At 36.1% G+C, this 22350-nt stretch overlaps 1 protein-coding gene across 1 annotated transcript in view; it reads right to left on the reverse strand.

Annotated features, from left to right (window-relative positions):
• The window catches only part of LOC149803601 (splicing factor 1-like), a 55025-nt gene that overhangs the window by 1655 nt on the left and 31020 nt on the right, over positions 1-22350 (reverse strand). Inside the window, exons 9-12 of the mRNA XM_089953348.1 lie at positions 17932-18004; positions 12738-12863; positions 10557-11052; positions 618-710 (exon numbers count right to left, since the gene is read on the reverse strand). Coding sequence (XP_089809474.1) covers positions 618-710; positions 10557-11052; positions 12738-12863; positions 17932-18004 — 788 coding nt within the window. The remainder of the gene's footprint in view (positions 1-617; positions 711-10556; positions 11053-12737; positions 12864-17931; positions 18005-22350) is intronic.

Consider the following 22350-nt stretch of genomic DNA (forward strand, 5'->3'; position numbering starts at 1 on the left):
AATGGATTGGTTTGTTGGAAGAACATGAAGTTACACAACCAAAACCTATCTGGTTTCGAGTACAACACTGCAAATTTATTCTCAACATTGACTGTAAAATATATTATATTATATATATATATATATATATATATATATATATATATATATATATATATATACCACTCCTTTCCTGTAGTGCACTCAGATGCCATGAGAACTTAGTCAAGTACCTACTGTGTTTTATCTCTTGCAGAAGTGTTAACAATCAGACACCTCTTGTTGATACACTCCAGTGACTATATAAAGCATTGAGAAACCGTTATTTGGTTAGGAAACACCTGGATGATGACAGTGAAAGCTGGTGACCACTATAAACATGACTTTTATAGAATAACCATTGTGATCAGGGGACTGTTGGGTATGTTTGATTGTATTAATTTCACTTTCAGTGGGGAAAAAATCCAAACATTTCATCTTTTCATGGCAAACATTAAAAAGCCCTGAAACAAATCACTTGCAAATAAAAAGTATGAACACTTCCCTCAATATCTGATTAACAGTATATGTCTGTTACAATTATGGTCATACATTTTACAGGGCGACTGTAATAAAGACTGGATTGAGTATATACTTACTGACAGGTGGTGTCATCCAGGACATTGTAGTTGGGGGCTGACTGCTTGGGGGTGGAGGTGGTGGAGCTGTCATAAGTGTAGGAGGGGGAACTCCTGGTAACAGTAAAGAGATCTGTCAGTTATACTGTAATAGTTACATCAAATGCTACTTGGCAGATCATGTAGTGTTTTATGGCACCTAAGCACGATAATGACTATATGGTGTCAACCAAAGTTAAAGTCTGAAAACTGTAAAAATGAACTGCACACAAATCAAGAAAGGTAAACCCTTCCAAATAAATATACACATAATATATAACACAAGATAAAATATAAACATGTTAAAATTCTCTAAAATGTACATAAAATAAAAGATAATGGAAACACATGTAAAATCCTTCAAACATACTGTCATACTTGGCAGATGTGCAGTTAAAATCCTCAATTCAATCCAAAGCAAAATAAAATGCATATTTTATCAAAATACTAAGTTATTTAAATGATATGACACCTAATTTAGTTTTCTTGCCAATGCTGTGTGCTTTATGAATGGTCAAATATCAAAATATGATGCAGTTGAATTCACTATCTAGTGTCAGAACTATATGACATCATAGCTGCCCCTGTATTGCAAAGGAGGAATACTGTTGTGTGTGTCTGTGTGTGTTTGTGTGTGTGTGATTTGGATTTTTAACGTAGCTTTAACAAAATTCCAGTTATATCACTACAATGTCTGTAATGTGACAGCTTATAGTGATGTCTAGCACTGGGGCATCATGTTGCAGACATATAGCATGATGTCCCACCCAGTCACATTATCCTGACACCAGGCCAACCAGATCAAGCACTAACCTCTTAATGCTGAGTGCCAAGCGAGGCAGCTGTTAGTACCATCTTTATAAGACTTTGGTATGACTTGACCGGGGATCGAATCCGCGACCTCCTGCAGCTGAGGCAGATGTTCTAACCACTAGGCCACCGGAGTGGTACAATGCCTCTGCTGATGTGTTGCCAGTAATACTTTATTTGCAACAGTAAAACTATCATTAATGTTCTCAACTTCTCAAAATACCAGTTATCCCTGAAACTGACTTTGAATGTAAATCCCCGTAACTGCCAACTTCATCCAATCCCAAAGATAACAAAACCATGAATGGCAGTGTGGCTGAATTTCAAACCAGGAATACCATAAATTATTTTTTATTTCCTGGGAACAAATCGTTGCAGAGGTTTTGGTTCTTCTATGTCATAGACAGATGCAAAAATAAAAGAATATGCCTACAACTTTTCAATAGTGGATACCTCTGTTGGCACTGGCAATGGCCAAAGATACAAAATGTGGTAAAAACTAAGATGGCAATGACTATCAATAAACAACACAAGAAGTCTGCCACTTGACCCGACTAAGGTAACCCTTTTAATGCTGGTTGGTCTTTATTGGCTAATAGATCAAAGAATGCTGGAAGCACATATTAGTTGATACTTATTTTTATACTTTGTTTATACTGTGTTTGGGATATAAAAATAATAATAATAACAACAATAATAATAGCATTCTTTGTTAAGAAGTATAAAATAAAGAGTAAACAGTAATATCATTTGCCAGGTGTGGAACGATACACATGTGCCATGTATCAATATGATTCATGATATACAGCCAACGAACCTGATGGTCCTTTCATCTTTAGAAGATCTGTCAGTGGCAGGTGGTGGCCTTTTATGTGATTTACTGGTCGTATTTTAGAAGAAGATTACAGACAGACACATACTTTGTATCTATTTTATGCTATTCTAATCCATTACAAGATAACAAAAATACTTCGTGATTTTTATTCAACATTTTAGGCCATTAAAGGCTGCTGCATTTCATCAGATGCAGGGCTCACTTTAGTCACCAGAAAGAGCAGGGATCGCGCTGGATTTTGCCAATGTCACAAATTGTGATTTTTTTCTCCCTTATTGTCAAAAAAATATACCATTTGGCGATATTTGTGGTAACATTTTTGGCTGTTAAAAACAGTATTGGGTATGGAGTGGAGAACTTCAAAGACACCATGACAGAAGCTGCAAACTTGGATATAAAAATGCTCTGGAATCTATTATTACATAAACAAATCCTTTGTTCATATTGACAAACCATCTAACAGTACATTGTTATATCATAATCCACTTATGCTGATGTCTGGACTTAGTACTCTATCTTGTGATATAACTAAAAAAGTCATGCTACCTGACTAGCTACAATCAACCACCTCTGAAGGTGGGAAAAGGAATGACTACAATTGACCAGACGATGTCAATTTTTTGTTGTTGAAAAATTACAAGAAAATATTAGTTTTGCTGAAACTTCAAATAAATCTGATTACCTCTGAAGCACCGATTATTCTGTATATATATATTAAGCAAATTAAAAAAAATTCTGTCTCAAATGGTGTTCTACAATTATTTGATGTCACTGCAGCAATAACGGGCATTTGTTTGGTCCTTCACAGAGGGCCTTTAGCAGCGCCTTCAATAACATGTGCACCTTCATGAAAGCAAGCCGATGACCTTTGACCAAAGGAAGTCAGCAACAAACTTAAATAAAAGCATGGTTTCATTTTTCATGGTGATTGGAACATATTTATTGTGCTGTTAAAGTTTCCGATCTGCAACAAAAAAGTTCATGGTTATGACTGGTACCAATGGTGGCATAAAACCCAAATTAAACTTAAAATATTTTGAAACAACATATCTGGCTGTCAAGTTATATGAAGGTGGGACATCTCACAAGAATGTTTGTTAGACTTTTTAATTTGTTTACATGTTTTCATTTTCCTATGAATAGCCTCATCCCTTCAGCATGATGGTAGTTGTCCCTGGTTGACCAATTTAAGACCAATTTAAGTACATGTACACATATCATATAAACAACTACACAACCACTTGTTATGAGGATAATGAGTATCAGAGTATCAGAGTGAATTGACTCATAAAACGTATTTATTGACAAGGGAATACAGATCAAGCGAGGACTATCATTTTTTAAAATTTATACGTGTTGTGCTTTCTAACGGGATCTGACTGATACATAAATTTTCTCATATGCTCTAATACTCGAATTCATGATTTTTTCATAAACACATACATTATTTAACACACTGTCAAGTGTACCACACAAATGTAAGTTGTTGAGATCCACTTACATCAACAATATTACCTTGGTCCCAAGGATGTCAAAATGAACAGATAGTACTGAATTATGAAAAATGGAACAATTTTTTGAAACCATTGAGGTTGGAGATATTTTTGGCGACAATTTATCTAAAGCCTGCGCCAACCCTGCAGAGGTATTTTGATCCAAGAAATATCTTTACTTTTTTCATTCTTATTTATTCATTTTATCTTAAGGCCAAGATAGTTCTGTAGCACATGATCCAGCAGGGCTAAAATGTTTGAGAAAAGAAATTAAAACTGCATTCTAGTTTTAATTTTTCTGTATTGATAACTATTGTTATCATAACTATCAACAGCCAGTATTTGCCAACAAAATTGTCCTTGGAAGGTGAACCAAACTGGGAATCAGCCATTTTGTTTTTTTTTTCTATGTAGCCCATATTTTTGACCCGCATTAGTAAAACGTCCTTGATGCAGGGTTCCAACTACAACATAATGCTGTTCCAATATGCCAATCAAACTTAGTTTAACAACCATTCATGCCATGTGATTAGCAATGTAACTGGCAATTTCCAGGTCAAATTTTGCCAATGCTATAGTTCTGTCTTGCCTGTCAGCATATGAAGACATACCAAATTTTATACTTGCAATTTCTGAGAAAATAAATCATCTTCCTATCGATTTCATGCAGGTATGGCCTGACGTTATGGGTGTTCAAGTTTGTTAGGTCAGCTAGTAATTGGCTACCCTATGCCAATGTTGTCAGCAAATTCCAACTTTTCGATAGGCAATTGGTTCTGACCCTATATCCCAACATAAAAATATCAAAAATGGGGCAGTAAGGGTCAAAGGAAACAATGACTACTTTATGCCAAACAAGCTCTTGGGATAAAATAATGGAATGGGGTAGGGGGGCAATATTATGATCCATGTCACATGGTGTAAATTGGTAGATGGTGAGCAAGTATTGTCAAGTCTTTTTTGTTTAAACTAACAAAAATGAGTGGCTGAGCCTGCAACAGTGGTCTCAGATTAGTTCTAAATTTAAAGAATAAAAAGGTAAATGACTAATAATTATTGACTGCTGAAGATTAAAATATCTTGCACATGGTATGCATCATTTTGTATCAATTTTCCATCAATTCTGGTTTCACGCCTATCATTTTTTGTCTTCATTTCTGAAGGAAGATATGATTATGTACCTTTTAAGGCAAGAAACGAAGATATATCTGTTAATTACAGGAACAAAAAAACAAACAAAATATGAACTGGGCCATCAGAATTAAGCAACTTATGACCTGGGACCATACACTGTCAGTGAAGCAGTGCCCCCGATCCGGGGTTCCAGGGTGCCGTAGGCCACCAACCCAAGGCCAAAAACGCATCTTACTCATAAAAAACTGCTCCTGGTGCAACTTATGATCATAAAATAAACTTAAATAATCATTTGAAAAACTAATAAACTTACCAAAAATGTTAAACTTTACTTCAATAATTTCATAATATTTATTGTCACATGAATTTGTTCTCCAATACTATTAATGCTTAAGTTATTTCAAGTGCATGTGAACACTTCACATCGTAATTAAGTCACAATAATTTGTGATGTGATGTGATTTCAATTTTTAGCGTAGCTTTAACAATTTTTCAGTCATACTGCTATGACGTCTGCAATGTGGCAGTTTATAGTGATGTCTAGCACTAGGGCATCATGCCACAGACATGTAGCTTGATGTCCCACCCAGTCACATTATCCTGACACCAGGTTGACCAGTCCTTACACTAACCTCTTAATGCTGAACGCCAAGCACGGCAGCTGTTAGTACCATTTTTGTAAGTCTTTGGTATGACCCGGCCGGGGATCAAACCCACGACCTCTCGCATCCAAGGCGGACGCTCTAACCAATAATTTGTCAATTTTTTGCAGCAAATATATTATACTTCTCTCTTTTCATAACAAATCTGTAAAAAAAACCACCCAAGTACTATATACAAATAATACCATACATTCACTGGTCTTTTTCTCCAATGGACATGACTTATTAATATGCCATTTGAACTCTTTTTGCAGCTTTGGCAAAGATTTCTTTAGCTTTCCTTTTTGTCACCGCGGACTTTTTTTGCTCAATGAGAGCTTTTTTCCTTTCAAGCTGATGCTTGTACTGGCGAGACGCAGTGCGCATATTCTGACAGAGGCTACATCTGTTCTCTCATGCAAGAAATCTTTCTTCTTATAGTAATTAACTGCACTTTTTCCAGATGCCTTCTGAGCTTCAATTTTGCCATATGCAGTTTCTTCTGTAGTTGCTGTTACAAAATCTTCCAACCGCCATTACCGTAATTCAGATCTTTCTTGAAGATGTAAAAAAAATGCCAGTCCTCCAACATTCAGTTAACTGACCAACTAAATTTCCATCAACTTTTCGCTCCAGCCATTCCCATTTCCATACGTTTTTTAAAACTTTTTGTGTCATGGTCTCTCTCAACAATTCAGGATGCCCTGATTTCAAAGCATGATCTTCTTTCCATTGTCATCAGTTTCCATTACATGAAGATTCATTGGATAAATTTAAACCTTTGACCAATAAGAATACTTTTTACGAGAGTTGTGTGCTAACTAATATATGGAACAAATAATTTATAAGGGTTGTTGCAGAATGGGACCGGACAGACCATTTTTAAAAAAACCGATCAGAGTTGATATAAAAAACAGACTATATCAAGAAAAATCTGATTCAAGTCAGAAGAAAAGCAGAATTCTAATTTAAAATAGAGAAAAATCATGTCTGTTATTAAGTTCATGCATTATTTTGTTAAATAACCAATATTTGGATTTTGTCGGCGCAATTTTGTATTTTTGTCACCATTAAAGATGTTTGTTATAATCTGACCCCAACCCAGTTAACTTGTTGCACAGGCCATTTAATGCTGGCTCCATTTAACTAACTTTAGCCACCAGGCCCAACAAAATCTATCCCACTGTACTTCCTGGAAATGCAAAGGACTGCTGCTGCTGCAGTCATAGGTACTTGCCTTTGTTAGTGAAGAAGAAAAACTACTGACAACACCCATTCCAATATCTTAAAAAAAATGTAGGTGATAAACTTGAGTGATTTGAAATCTGCCCCATCGCTGAATCAGTGCTAATTTTATTTATTCCATCAGCACCTTCATTCACTGGTTAAATATCTCTACATAAACAGAAATTCCAGATTTGTTCCCTATGTACAATTTAGGGAGAGATACTGACTGACAGGATTTTACCTTAAGGGAGACCTCCCCCTTTGTCAAAGAAATTAGGGAGAGTGGAAGGAAAGGAGGGAGTGGAAGAAATGGGCATAGTTCAATATTTACCTAGCACATCAATATATGTCTCTCTCTCTTCCTGCTCCACTTTCTTAGAGCTGTACTGAAATCATCTTTAAAAGATGTCGTCTTTAGTGGTATGTATATTAATATGTTAATTATTTTTGAGGATAATGTTCCTCATCTGTGTATGAATATTAATCTTTCTTTCCATCTGCTGGGTCATATACATAGCAAGCTTTGTCAGACTGAATAAGTTGGGAAACTGATCTTTATGACTGTTAAGTACAATTTTCCAGAGCTCAGACATTACCTTTTGGAAAAATCTGTTCCAAAATAGGATGTTTCACTAAAATAAACTTTGTTGAATCAGTAGTCTACTGACTACTATAGCAGATTTCCTATCTGTTTCATAATGCTGCATTGGGTTTTTAATCCATCACTGCCAGTCAGCTTGTGAAGAAAAAGGTATTCAAATAATTATCTTTGATTCTTAATTTTTTTAACCCTTATTTATTCAGTTTATCTTAACCCTGATATGGATATACAGTTTTGTAGCATATGATCAGCAGGGCTAATTGATTAATATAAAAATGAAAATTGTCTTATACTTTTAAACTGTCTGTATTTTAATTAGGCTCAGTATTCTGCCCTTTCTACATTTAATTTCAAAATACCGCTGAAAGAGAGATTGACCGTCATGCTATTTTTTGTTCATCCAACTTTTACATCTTACTCATATTTAACACCAATTTCTGGATCAAAATAACTCATTGGTATTTCCATTAACACTTTCCCAGCTCCAATAATCTGATATATTTCATAACTTTAAAAATTACTGTCCTCATCACTACCATCAGCCAGTGATATTGCTAGGATGCCTGCAGTGTGGCAGTTTATAGTGATGTATATCACTGGGGCATCATGCCGAAGACATGAAGCATCATGTCCCACCCAGTCACATTATCCTAACACCAGGCCAATCAGTCCTAACACTAACCTCTTAACGCTGAGCGCCAAGCGAGGCAGCTGTTAGTACCATTTTAATAAGTCTTTGGTATGACTTGGCCAGGGTTCGAACTCATGACCTCTCGCATCCTGGGTAGAAAGTTTTAACCATTAGGCCACCAGAGCGGTACCATCAGCCAGTATTTGTCGAATGAAATTGTAACAAACCATGCCGTGAATCTGAACTTTTGCACTGTTAAGGTAGCCCATATTTTAAACAAGCCTTTTTAAAACTTCCTTCATGGAAGGTTGAAACTATGCCATAATAATGCTTATTCCTGGGCACCATGTGCCAATCATATTTAGTTTAACATTCATTCATGACATCCTTGAAGAACCCTGATTTGTAAACAGTAGCCTACCTGAAAAACAGACATTGCAACAAAAACGGTTACATAAAAATTGCATACTTCACAGAGCACATTTTCATGTGGTGCCTTTCAGCTAATTTGCTGTAGTTCTCGTGCTTCAATTTTCTCCAAGTTCGCAAATTCATTAAAAGTTTGCATGATTCGTGCAATTGCACACCCTGACAGCATCTCTGTTCAATTACTTTACAATAATGACTTCTGTACAAAGTTTCTCTGTTGCTTTGCCAATACTTGTTTATAATGCCTGGAATAAGCTTCATTAGTTTCTAATTTGTGGTTATTGTTTAAACAGGACCAGAACAACCAATAACCACCAATGAAAATTCAGTACAAAATATTTCACCATGCGAAACACCGGTAGTATAGCATTCAAATCAACCGAAGTCAATACAATTCAATGTAGAAATTTCATGCAAAAGTGGTTATTAAATGCAGACCTGCCAACCCTGACGAGTCAATCTCAGTAAAGCAGTTGATTTTTTCTTTAAGATTTATCAGTTTTCAGTAAGGTGTAACAAAATATCAATAACTGCTATTGTAAAGAATGGAAAACGTAATTAAAAAAGTTTGATGCAGCGACGATCAACATTATGTTCAACTCAAAAGTTTGTAAAGTATTCGTAGACTTTATTTACCACTAGCACAGTTGCACAAACTCTAGTTCCAAACCCTATGCAACTCAATGGCTTCTTGCTAGCTCTCAACTTGACATAATTCTTGGAAATTATTTTCCATTTCACATGACGATGGCAATCATATCTCCTGCCTCAAGACATACTCAAGCTGTTCAATAAATGTAATTGTGTCCTTTCCAGCTTTTATTCAAGAATTTGAATACTCATTTTTATTCTTCTATGTTGATTATTAACACTTTTCTAGAAGCTTATTTTACCTTTCATCTTAAACATGCATTGCTTTCTGGATGCCATTTTTTAAAATTCTATAATCAACAGTTTGATCATGCAGATGCTTTTTATGAACAAATAGGTGCAGTTTAAAGCATCTGGGGTGCTGCTGTAAAGTTAGTCTGGTTCCTCGACTAATTTCCCTAATTCTAAGATGAAACCCGAATCCAAACAAGCACGGATGAACCAATTATCCGGATTTTTCGGCAACGATAATTTTTCTGTAGTTTTTACAGGTATGCCTAAGTTCGCACTTTACGGGTAATTTTCAGCAAAATCGTAAGGATTGGCAGGTCTGTAAATGATGAGTAAAGTACTACATTGTACAGGTGGAACACATTTGGAATGTATAGCATATGCTGAACATGGATAGGTTAAGATAAAATAGTGGCTAGGATTACGAATCATATCACTTAGTTAAAATTTATAGATGGCGAGTGACTATTCTCAAGTCTTTTTCGTTTTTACTAATGAAAATGTGACTGTAAATGCTGTTTCAGATGAATTCTAATTTTAAAGAACAACAAGGCAAACTAATGATGATTATTCATGACTGATGAAGACTAAAATAACTTGCAAATGGTAAGTATTGTTTTTGTATCAATAATCCATCTCTTGTATTGATATGTGCATCGTTACAGCAAAAATATAGATGCATCGATATGTCAATGAATTATTTTACCCCTAGGTTCAACCTGGTTTGAAACACAACCATCCTGGTCTGAAGCATGATAAGACTGGTTTGACCTGATTTGAAGCACCTTCTTAGATGATCAGGCTAGTTTAACCTGATTTGAAGCACAAGAGATGCTACCATGATTTTATCTTATGGAGGAATCTCCTCTCATCGCTAAAATAATAGTGGAGTATATAAAAAGGGGTGAAGGGCACGGCCAAAGTTTAATATTCAACTACCACTTAAATATCCTTCTCTTTCTTCCTGCTCTAATCATCTAGTAAATAATTTATGCACTTAATAACTGATCATGTAAGAACTGCTAATATTCACAGACTGCTAAATGTTTGCCAGGGCACTCAGTAACAACTTTCAATCCAATATCGTTCTATAATGATTGCAAATATTATATCTGAAGAAAAAACATTACTCCTTTTATTCTGGCATCAACTAATACTTAGATCTCCTATTAAAGGCAAAATCTTGTTCTTGAACACTACAACTACAGCCTAAAGTATATAATGAAATGTTCACCTACCTACAGCAGCAGAGGTGGAAACTACAGATGAGCTGATAAGCTGCTGCTGCCAGGGAGGTACAGACCCTGCAGATGAGAACTGGTTCATGGGTGGGGCCACTGGGGCAGTGCTAGTTACAGACCCCATCTGTGGGGGCGGCTGAATCTGGGGGCTGGCAGAATGAGGGGGCATCATATTTTGTTGCTGCATATTGTGTGGGTGGTAGTGCATTCCATGAGATGGATGATGCTGCTGCATGGCCTGTGGAGGCAGCCCCTGCTGATGCTGATGCTGATGCAGGCCTGGCTGTTGTTGTTGAGGCATTCCTGAGTGAAGTTGTTGGCTCTGCATTCCTGGAGGTCCACCATGATGCACACCCATAGAGGATGGGGGCTGAGCCTGGTACATTGGCTGGTGAATTCCAGGCTGTGACTGTGATTGGGAATTCATTGTGGGCTGACCAGGTAGACTCATTATTGGGGGTCTGTTCATTCCCTGCCAAGGAGGATTGAAGCTCTGCAAAAAAAAATATGATTTATGATTTCACTTTACTTTTCTGTTTAATTGAGGCAATTATATCAGAAGTGAAAATAGGAATGTTTTGACTTGCTGTAGAGCACTGGGAACACTTGTCATTATTGGCATATATATCAACAAAAACTGCATGTACATTCATGAGACTTGATTGTCATTCATCTTGAGGAATACAAGTTGTCACTTGCAAAGGTAAGTGAGGGAGACACTGCTGTAATGTTTCAGTGATTATACATTTTTGCATATAGCTGTATTCTGTGAACACTAATGATACTCATGAAATGTGCATTCATTCCAAGAACTTATATTCAAAAGTATAAGATGTACATGGAATTCTTGCTACTATATACCAATCAGTGATAACTTCGATAATGCCAACTTTCTGCCTTGCTGACTACAGCCATCATATCTGTATCTGGTATAGACTGAGTAAACCCTGCATTGAATGATATAGCTCATGTTTGCTTGCTGGTTCTGGCTGCAATAAGATTATGTCTGAATACATTATGTGTGCACTTAAATGACTGTTTTGCAGAAGGCAGTGTCTCACCTGTTACTGACATTATGCTGATCCACACATGCCAACCCCATGAGAGGTAAAAGCGTAATTATTACTAATACAAGTGGCGAAAATATGTAATCTTGGCATAAAAAAATTATAATCGATACATTAATGCCATAATTAAAGAAAACATAAAAGATGTACATTTACTCTTGCTATTTACCTGGTAGCTGGTTAAAATTCTTGTTATAAATGGTCAAAATCCATGTGGATTAGTACCACAATGCAAACACAAAACATGACAAATTAATTACAAACAAAACTCACTTTAGCAAGTCTTCTTTTTAAATTTGCAAAGCATCATTGATTTGTTCTTTTTCTGATCTGACATGTCTTGAAGTTTAAAAAGAGGTTCTCAAACAGTTTTCAGGCATATAAGTCAGGAGTCATCATATAACAGTCACGAGTCAAATCAACAAAGCCTGTTTAACTTAACATCTTCCACCATTTTTTTTTAAAATTATAGACTGGTACACTACATAAAAATATAAGCAAAATATCATGAATCTGTAACACAAGTTTTCAAATTGAAGAAACCCATCTGTTTTCTTGGAAATGTATCATATACAACTGCTATAAATAGAAAATAAGTAATCCATATAAAGGTGAGCGCAAGACATAATTAGGTGAAAAATGCAAAATGATCATGCCAATAGAGTAATGGCTGCCATGTATGCTGATCCCATTTGGAATCCTGGCATATTTATGGTACATCCTTAATGTATGTTGTAATATTCTGTCCATGTTTTAACTGAATACATCAAACTGATTCATAAGTTAAATGACTCCAAAAATAACAAAATTTATCACAAGATCTTCACACTGTGGTCACATCTGACTGTGGCAGAAAAGCGATGTCTTGTTTTGACTTTCACAGACCAGCAAAAATTTGCACAAAGTTATGAACATGCTGTTAGACTGTCACTGGCCAGCCAATAATAGCAAAGAACTGTGAACATAATATGATTTTGACTTCCACAGGCCAGACAATAATAACAAAAAATTGTGAATATAGACCAGAATAAAATTTTTACAGCTATATTCAATAATCAGCATTAATATCGTAACTGTTAGTGTAAGATGATCTCAGAGTGTGAAGTCTTACCATAGGGTTTGGGGGTGGTACACTCATGTGTCTTATCTGGTTGGGAGGCATGGCTTGCTGTGGATGATGGGTTGCTGTCTTCGGTGGGGGTGGACCCTCTCCTAACTCTGCCATCAAGGACATGTACTGCAAAAGTATTTCAAAATGTTGACTCATTTCACAAAAAGAAAAAAGAGAAAGAATTAACTGCACAAAAAACAAGATGCCCAAGTAGTTCTGAGAATGCACAACTGACTTGACATATGCCTAATAGTAATGGATTGGTTGAATGTTTTCTGTATAAATTTCTTCCACTGTCATTGAATTAATATGTTGTGGAAACAGCTGTTTAAGGGTTTCTCCAGTTGTTATATCTGGATCCACATCTGATGGTACATCAGCATCATTTTGTCCATTATTTCAAGGACTCGGATGCTTTCCTTCAAAGATGGTGTATTTCTGTTGTTGTTGTTGTTGAGTTTAACGCCATTTTTCAGCACATGATAGGCTATACATGGCGGCCAGTATTAATGGTGGAGGAAGAACCCGGGAAAACCCTGGAAAGAACCACCGACCCTCGAGAAGCTACTGGCAAGCTTTCTCACATATCCACACTGGCCGAATCCGAGACTCGAACCTACGCCGACAGAGGTGAGATGGCAGTGATCTGTAACGGAGAGCACATTAGACCACTCGGCCACTCAGGGCCCCGTGTATTTCTGTTAGTTGTTTTTAAATAAGTATGCACATGTAGTAATGCTGGTCACATCTGATGGTGGATTTTAACTCTAATATTCTTGAGTGTGGAAACCAGTATTTTTTTTATTAAGGACACACTAGACAACATTAGAAGACTTTAAGGTGAAAACACTATGCTAATATAACCATCCATTCAGGAGAATTAATGACAAAAAGATTTTCGTTATGTTCACTGTAACAGACATTTTACTTTAGGACCAACTAAATATCACAAGGCTGTTGGTGAACACCCTGTCAATATGACCTTTAATTCTGGAGGAGTAGCAGTGATAAGATTTTCAGGATGTCCCTCATTGTGTCAGATTGGCATAATTTTCATTCAAGACCAATCAGACACCATAAGTCTTCTGGCAAAACATTTCAACATGACATCCATTTAGGGCGAGTCGCAATAAAAACATTTTCAAGATGGCTGTTATGGCAGCCACATATATGGTCAGATCAGCTTTATTTTCATTTTAAATCAACTAGATGTAACAATTAGTCATCTTAAAACCATGTCAATAAGACTTTCTGTTTATTAGGAGTGACGACCACATTTCTGACAGGACTGCCACATTGGATGTCAGATCAGCACTATTTTCATAAGATCAACCAGACATGAATTACAACAAGACGTCTGGTGGAAAAATGTTCTAGGAGTTAAAAAAGCAAGATTTTCAAAATGTCTGACATGGTGGTCATATTGTGAGACAGATTGGCACAATTTTCATTTAAGACCAACAAGGCACCACAAGAAGTCTTTCTGTGAAAAACCTCATCTTGAAATGACTTTCAAACTCAGGAAGAGTATCAATATCACGATTTTCAATATGGCCACAATGCATATCAGACCAGCACCATTTTCATTCAAGACCATGTGGACATCTTAAGAAGTCTTTCACTGAAGACCCGGAGTTCATATGACCAACCATTTCGGTGTAGTGACAAGATTTTTAAGATGGCCAGTGTGGCAGCCATATCAGATGTCTGTACACTGCCATTTTCATTTAGGACCAACCAGACATCACAAGTTTTCTGGTGAAAACTCTATGTCAATATGACTTTGATGTATACGTGTGTGTGTAGAGAGAGAGAGTGAGAGAGAGAGAGAGAGAGAGAGAGAGAAAGAGAGAGATTTGGATTTTTAACATAGTTTGAATAATTTTTCAGTCATATTGCTACAATATCTGCAGTGTGACAGTTTATAGTGATGTTTAGCACTGAGGTATCATGCCAAAGAAGTATAGCATCATGTCCCACCCAGTCGGATTATCCCCACACCTGGCCGACCAGTCGTAACATTATCCTCTTAATGCTGACTGCCAAGCAAAGCTATATGACTCTGTGAGGGTTCGAACCAACAACCTCCCACATCCTAGTTGGACACTCTAACCAATTTGGCCAATGGAGCAGTACTTTTAGTAATGATCACCTAAACATCACAAGAAGCCTTTTAATGAAATCACCATCTGTTCAGGAGAAATAGTGATAGGATTTTACAGATGGATACTCTGGCAGCCATACTTGATGTCAGAGCAGCACCCTTTTCATCTAGAACCAACTGCACTTTGTGTAGAATTACATGGCAATCATGGAAATAGTTTAGAAGGAGTAGTAATCATCCAAGTCATTTAAAAGGAGTAGTAATCATCCAAGTAGTTTAGAAGGAGTAGTAATCATCCAAGTCATTTAAAAGGAGTAGTAATCATCCAAGTCATTTAAAAGGAGTAGTAATCATCCAAGTAGTTTAGAAGGAGTAGTAATCATCCAAGTCATTTAAAAGGAGTAGTAATCATCCGAATAGTTTAGAAGGATTAGTAATCATCCAAGTCATTTAAAAGGAGTAGTAATCATCCAAGTAGTTCAGAAGGAGTAGTAATCATCCAAGTAGTTTAAAAGGAGTAGTAATCATCCAAGTCATTTAAAAGGAGTAGTAATCATCCAAGTAGTTTAGAAGGAGTAGTAATCATCCAAGTAGTTTAGAAGGAGTAGTAATCATCCAAGTCATTTAAAAGGAGTAGTAATCATCCAAGTAGTTTAGAAGGAGTAGTAATCATCCAAGTAGTTTAGAAGGAGTAGTAATCATCCAAGTCATTTAAAAGGAGTAGTAATCATCCAAGTAGTTTAGAAGGAGTAGCAATAACAAATGTATGCCATCAGATGGATGGATGATGGACAGCAGGTCTTAGTATAACCTCATCTTGTCTTTTACCACAGAACTAAAAACTACATTCTCAATTTTTAAAATTCTTTTATCAATTAGGTGAACATACTATGTGCACAATGTTCAATCTATATGGCATATATATTGATTCAAAAGTTTAGACTTCTAATGTGTCATAAAAAAATCCCCTCCTACAGAACAACAAAAACTTGTCATTTGCTACTTGTACATTACTAATTTGTCAAAGCTAAGCACTATCTAAGAATTATTGGGTTGCACATTGTTTCTGTAACTGTTACAGTCAAGGAAGGTGGCCTTCTTATCATGTGGTAGCTAAACATGGTAATGATACAATAGTAACTCTTGAGTAATTGACCTTACGCCAGAGAAGAGATCGCTCAGCCTACCGAATCACATGATATGACAATCAGTTAACCTCCAACAATCAAAGCTTTTGGCAAAGAAATTTGCTTCAATTTCATTGATAAGTTTATTAAAAATGACTGCTGTTAATCTTAAAAATGTAAAATAACCAAGTTGCTTAAATTATATTTATATTTGTATTTCAAGCTCGTATTGTAATAAGTACGTGCTTTATTTCAGTAAATCATGAAAATCAGTTTTAAAGCCGCTTGGGAAATAATTGCTGTAAAGGAAATTCACTAAAAAATAAGTTAATGCATTTAGTATTCAGCCGTATCTTCATTAATTTAAGCCGATTTTTGTTGATGCTGCCCAAGAGGTAAATTAATTAAAAATGTATAACAAATCTTTAAATAGCTAGTGTTAAGAAGCATACTGTTGTATGTAATAATTACAAAGTTATGTTATGATTGTGAGATGGAATTTCGATCAATGATAAGTGTAATTACATGCTTAATATATTACAAGAAAAAATATATATAACCATTGTATTTGTATTTCTACAGTATGTTAATTACACATTTCATCCCACCCCTTCTTCAGCTCCATGACTTATGGTAAAGAACCAATAAAATACCTGAAAAATTGAGATGATGAAACAGTACTCTTGGTACAAACCAACAGTGAAGACTGAATTTTCAAACTATGAAATAATGCAATCTGAGGTTCAGTACTTCCAAACAAAGAAGAAAGAAAAAAAAAGCCACATTAAAAGCTGAAGCTAGGGGGTTCTCGATCCATATTCTAAACACGCCCATTTTTACTTTTTTCTTCCAAATTTCTATTTTAGTATTTTTTTCTTCAAATTATCAACTGCACATGCTTTTCTAATACTTTTCTTGCAAAAAAATGTGATAATTGCCATGAATTGTTTCTTTTTCAGCTAATTGTGAGTGCAAGCATACATTTTTATCCTTCTAAGTTTTGTCCAGGTATTTAGATGATCTAGAAATCGACAAACCACCCAGTGACTCTATTATCAATCTAAAAATCAATTAATCATTGCACAATTCTTAAATATATACGATAACCAATTCATTATCATAACAGCTTGTCAGAGGAAAATGGCGGACATATATGATGCATGGAAGGGTGTGAAATTTAAGCTTGCTGACTGGTTAATCGAACAGCACGATTGACAAGTGGCAATAGGTCTATTGACAATGTATTAGGACCAGGATAAAATAACACAATGCGCTGATTTGTATGTCCTGTACATGACTCTGGAAAATAAGGATTACAACAGTCTATCAATTGGTCTGTCACATCTTGTTTGTTTTGTGTTTTGGCCTCAAGTACTCTTGGCTGTAGGCTGTATGGTCCTCCAACTTGTACCTGATGTCAGTGGAATATCCTTTCACCAAGAGCAGATCTGCATGATCTAATAACATGCTTGCTACTTTTGGTTCAGTTTTGCAATTACAAGGATGAGAATGTTACAGAATGGCAAAACCAGGATTTTTGCTAAAATTAAACATATACAGATTCTTAAATTGCAAAGGCAAAACTTTATGCTGTCCTCTGTTCTAAAGAACCTTGGTTTGGGTCAAAATTGTACATGTATCTTGCCCTATACCGATTTAAAAGGGAAATAACTCATGCTGCATTTCTGGTGGTTATTTAATGCAAAAATCATACCCTCTGTCTCCAGAATTACAGATGTTTCCAAAATGATCATACTAGAATCAGGTTCTTGTCTATTGTTTGCTGTAGGGTCATAGATTTTTGTGTGATAATTTCTCTAAGTGAACACAACAGAATTCCAACAAAAATTGGTCTTTGTTACCAGTTGGTTTTTTTCTGCAGTGATTGTTTTGTTGTTTTGAAAATTAAGTGTAGGTGGGTTGCTATAGCATTTATGTTCATAATGCTTCTAGTGGTCAGTACCTCACTATCCATTTTGGCTTTGTCAGCTTGAGTCTGTGGAAAGCTCTGCATCATCCTGAAGGTGTCACCTGGCCTGTAAAATAGTAACCAATTCATATATCCCATGTAAATATTTTACATTCAGGGACATGTTTATATAATAATAATAATAATAATAATGAGGACTTTGTATAGGGCCTAATCTTTAGAAGATCTAAGCGCTTTACAACATTACACAACACCTATTTATTTAAAAAACATATAATGATATGATTACAAAAACAAACACTATGAAATTAGAAAACATTAAAAAAAACATGCTTTGAATATTTAAGGTAGGAAACATTATTAGGTCTTTAAGTTTGTTCTTGCAGTCGAAATAAGTGAGTTTTGAGAGCCCTCTTGAATGTGATCACTGTGTCTTTGTGTTTAATTTCAATGGGCAATTCATTCCACATTGCTGGGCCCTGGTATGCAAAAGAACGCTGTCCATATGACCTTGTTTTCATAGTGGGAATAATGAGTATACGATTGTCAGAAGAGGAGCGTAAGTATCTTGCTGGTGTGTACACATGGGTAAGGTCGGGTAGGTATGTTGGGGTAGAGTCCGACAGTGAAACGTAGCACAGAGAACAAATTCTGTGTTTGATTCTGGATCGAACGGATAGCCAGTGTAGAGTCCAGAGCAGTGGGGAGGTGTACTCTGATCGTGGTACTCTAAGTATGATCCGAGCAGCTGTGTTTTGAACTTTTTGAAGTTTCTGGAGTAGATATTGTGATGAACCAGACAGAATTGAGTTATAATAGTCCAGTCTTGAAAGTACTAATGAACACAAGTGTTTTAGTGGCATCAACTGAAAGATATTTGCGAACTGAGCTGATGCGTCTCAGCTCAAGATATGCAGCCTTGCATATGTTCAGGACATGTTGGTGCAATGTGAGAGTACTGTCCAGAGTAACACCTAGGTTTCATAGTGATTGTGTGAATTTAATGTTGGTGTTGGTGATATTTATTGTTTGAGGTAAAGGATGTGAATGAGAAAGTCTTTTTGTTGTGATCAGAATGGCCTCAGTTTTATCATCATTCATCTGCAGCTTGTTACATGTCATCCATGATTTCACATCAGAAATGCACCTCTCTACACCTTGGATGGTAGCATCAACTTCAGTTGGGTGGCTAGATCTGTATATTTGGGTGTCATCAGCCTACAATTGGTGAGACAGTGGATGATGATCTATGACACTTGAGAGCGACTGAGTGTACAGAATGAAGAGAACAGGTCCAAGAACAGACCCCTGTGGAACACCACAACATAGATCAACTGGGCTGGAGTGTATTCCATTTGCAGATACAATTTGTGTCCTGTTGACCAAGTAGGACTTGAGCCACAGTAAGGCTGTATCATGAATGCCAAATACATGCTGGAGACGGTGAAGTAATATATCATGGTCTATTGTGTCAAATGCTGCAGACAAATCAAGGAGGGTGAGGACTGAAATCTTTCCGCTATCCAACGCAGAGAGAATGTCATTCACTACTTTTAGAAGAGTAGTTTCAGTACTGTGGCAAGGGCGATATGCAGATTGTACATTGCTAAAAAGACTGTTTGAATTTAGATGAGATACAAGCTGGGATAGAACAACCTTTTCTAAGATTTTTTATATGAATGGGAGATAAAAATCTGTGTGGTAGTTCTTTAAATCGTTATGGTCTAGTGTTGGTTTCTTCAGCAGAGGCTTTACAATGGCAGTTTTGAAAAATGATGGGATTTCCCCTGATGAGAGAGAGGTATTAATAACATCAGTTAGTGAAGGCAATACTGGATCTAAGCACTCAAGCAGCAGTGATGTTGGAATTGGATCAAGTTCACATGACTTCGGTGCACACTTCATCAGGATTGTACGTACGAAATCCATAGAGACAGGTTCAAATGCTGCTAATGGTTGCCGCTCAAATTCTGTATCCCAACTGTATGATGACGAGTCAATTGAAATTGTCATGTCAAGCTTATCTCTAATGGTTTGTACTTTGTCACGGAAGAAATTTGCAAACATGTCCGGAAGGTCGACTGGAGAGAAGGTAGTTGGAAGTGGTGTAGATTTGTTCCTTGACATTAGCTTGTTAGTAATCTCTAAGAGCTCTTTGCAGCTGGAACTTTCCATGATCTTAGTAGTGTAGTGGGCTGATTATTCTGCATGGACTATATTTGTGACATTCTTCTTAGCGGCTTCATAGATTTGCTTATGAATAGTGAGTCTGGTGAAAAGCCGAAGCCTCTCAGCTTTACGGCGGTCTCTTTCAGCAGTGCGAAGCTGGTCCCTAACACTGCTATACCATGGAGAACACTTTTGAACTGATACTCTGCACTTGGTAGCTGGGGCATGTTTGTCAAGCAATGAACGCAGGCAGTTATCGAGTTGTTCTGCGGTAGGACATAAACTTGCTAATACAATCTGAAAATCTATTTTATATGTATGTCTGTATTTATGTGTAAGCACACCATTCTATCCATCTATCCATACATACATAATACACTAAGGCTGCAATGTTTATGTATGTAAAGACTAAGTTTAGTTTGATGCCTCCAAATGTTTACCAAAATACTGACCATGTAAACCAATATGCTATGTCACTGTCAGTGACAGAGGAACTGTTTGAATTAAATATATACTTTTGCATCTTTGCTTAACTGTTTAGCTGGATTTTAATCTTTTTTTAAAGCATGAAGGTTTTCAAATCCAATGTGGACATCTCTTGGACAAAGCCAAATTTGCTTGTCCTGCACATTACACAAAGTTATACAATAGGTTGACTTACTGATAATGCAGATCAAAAGCCGAAAAGATATGCAGATTCCAGACTGGAAACAAGCTCAGCCTATCTGATGCAAATCCACTTATTAATATTTGAAGTCTGATAAAAATCAGATCAGAAATACATCCAGCAAATCATGCTCGTCATATGATTAAGTATGCATGAAATTCATTCAATAACAAATTCACTCAAAGATACTGATGATAGAGAGCACTGATTCTAAGTTTGATCAAAATCAAAATAAAAAATATGGCCTCCAGAGTAGTAACAAGTAGGTGTTATGGAGAATTGGCACGATGCACTTTGCACAAACCAGAAGCTCACTTTTACATATAGTCTGGTGAGCTAAAAATGTACAACAGATACATTCAGAAGATTCTGTCATACTCTGCATTCAGTTGCAAGTTAAAAGGGCAATAACTCTTATAGATTGTAGAAGCCAAAAAGATTTGCTGATATTCATATCTTCAGGTGATGACCGTAATATCTCCAAAGTTCCTGATCAATCTATCAAAAACTGATTTTAACTAGTTGTGCTAATAGCTTCTGTCATACACTGCAGTATGCTACAAGACAAAACGGGCAAAAACTTTAAGGACAAAAGTCCCTTCAAGGTTCTGATGCTCTTGTATTCTTTTTAACTGCTGAGTACTGAAACTATCTCTGACATCGCTGAAAAAGTCCAAAAATATCAAAGGTTTAAAAAAATATATTTCCATGCATGTTTAAGCTGACATGTTCACCAAGTACTTGAAAGTTCAAATACCAAATTGTTTATCACTGCTTTTCACCTTGAACTTGATGTCAGGGACAGAAGAAGATCAATTAACTGGTCACCTTCACAAAGTACAAATATATTAAGAAAACCATTCTGAGATGATGGGCAAAACATTCACTGAGAACCAGTTACCTATGGCTATGTTTTGGTGAATATTTAATGTTGAGATGACCATCAATTGAGGAAAAATAGCCATATAAAGATGTTCTGGATGGCCATCAAAGTAGCCACTTTGGATGTTGAATCCGCTATCATTTTAATATAACCAAGATGCCAACCCACAAACCTGAAAATCTCTATTTAAAAGCCAAAATATTTGTAATCTTGGACCAGATTTGGTAATTTTTCAAGATGAAAATAAATATGTAATCAATCTATAATTATCCAATTAATAAAAAAGTTCTACAAAAGCCCTGGCATAATCACCAGACTGTTGGCAAGAAAAAGGACAATTCCCTTTCAAATGAAGGTCAATTTATTTTTTGCAGGTCTGATATTCATCAAGTACGAAATAATCTTCTACATGTTTTTTATTATTAAAGGGAATATTATGCCTCACAAGAAAGTTAGTGACAAGGAATTTTGTCTTCACAATGGCATCTACATGTGATGTGTTGCTATAATCTAAGAAGTGTATCAATGTTGTTTTGATGGGAGTTGTTTCCTCATATACAAGCCATATCTACCACTGTGACTCAGGTTAACAAATTAGAGTCCCATATCTTGCAATATCAATGAATCACCTTTTTTGCGATGCTGCAACACATGATTATTCTTGGGTTCACTGGATTCAAAACTTCTGAGAGGCATTTTTTTAACCATGTTTGATTTTGTAGACTCCACTCTG

The sequence above is a fragment of the Sinohyriopsis cumingii genome, chromosome 3, assembly GCF_028554795.1.
Source record: "Sinohyriopsis cumingii isolate HCF-2022 chromosome 3, ASM2855479v2, whole genome shotgun sequence".
In the NCBI taxonomy this organism is placed as follows: domain Eukaryota; kingdom Metazoa; phylum Mollusca; class Bivalvia; order Unionida; family Unionidae; genus Sinohyriopsis; species Sinohyriopsis cumingii.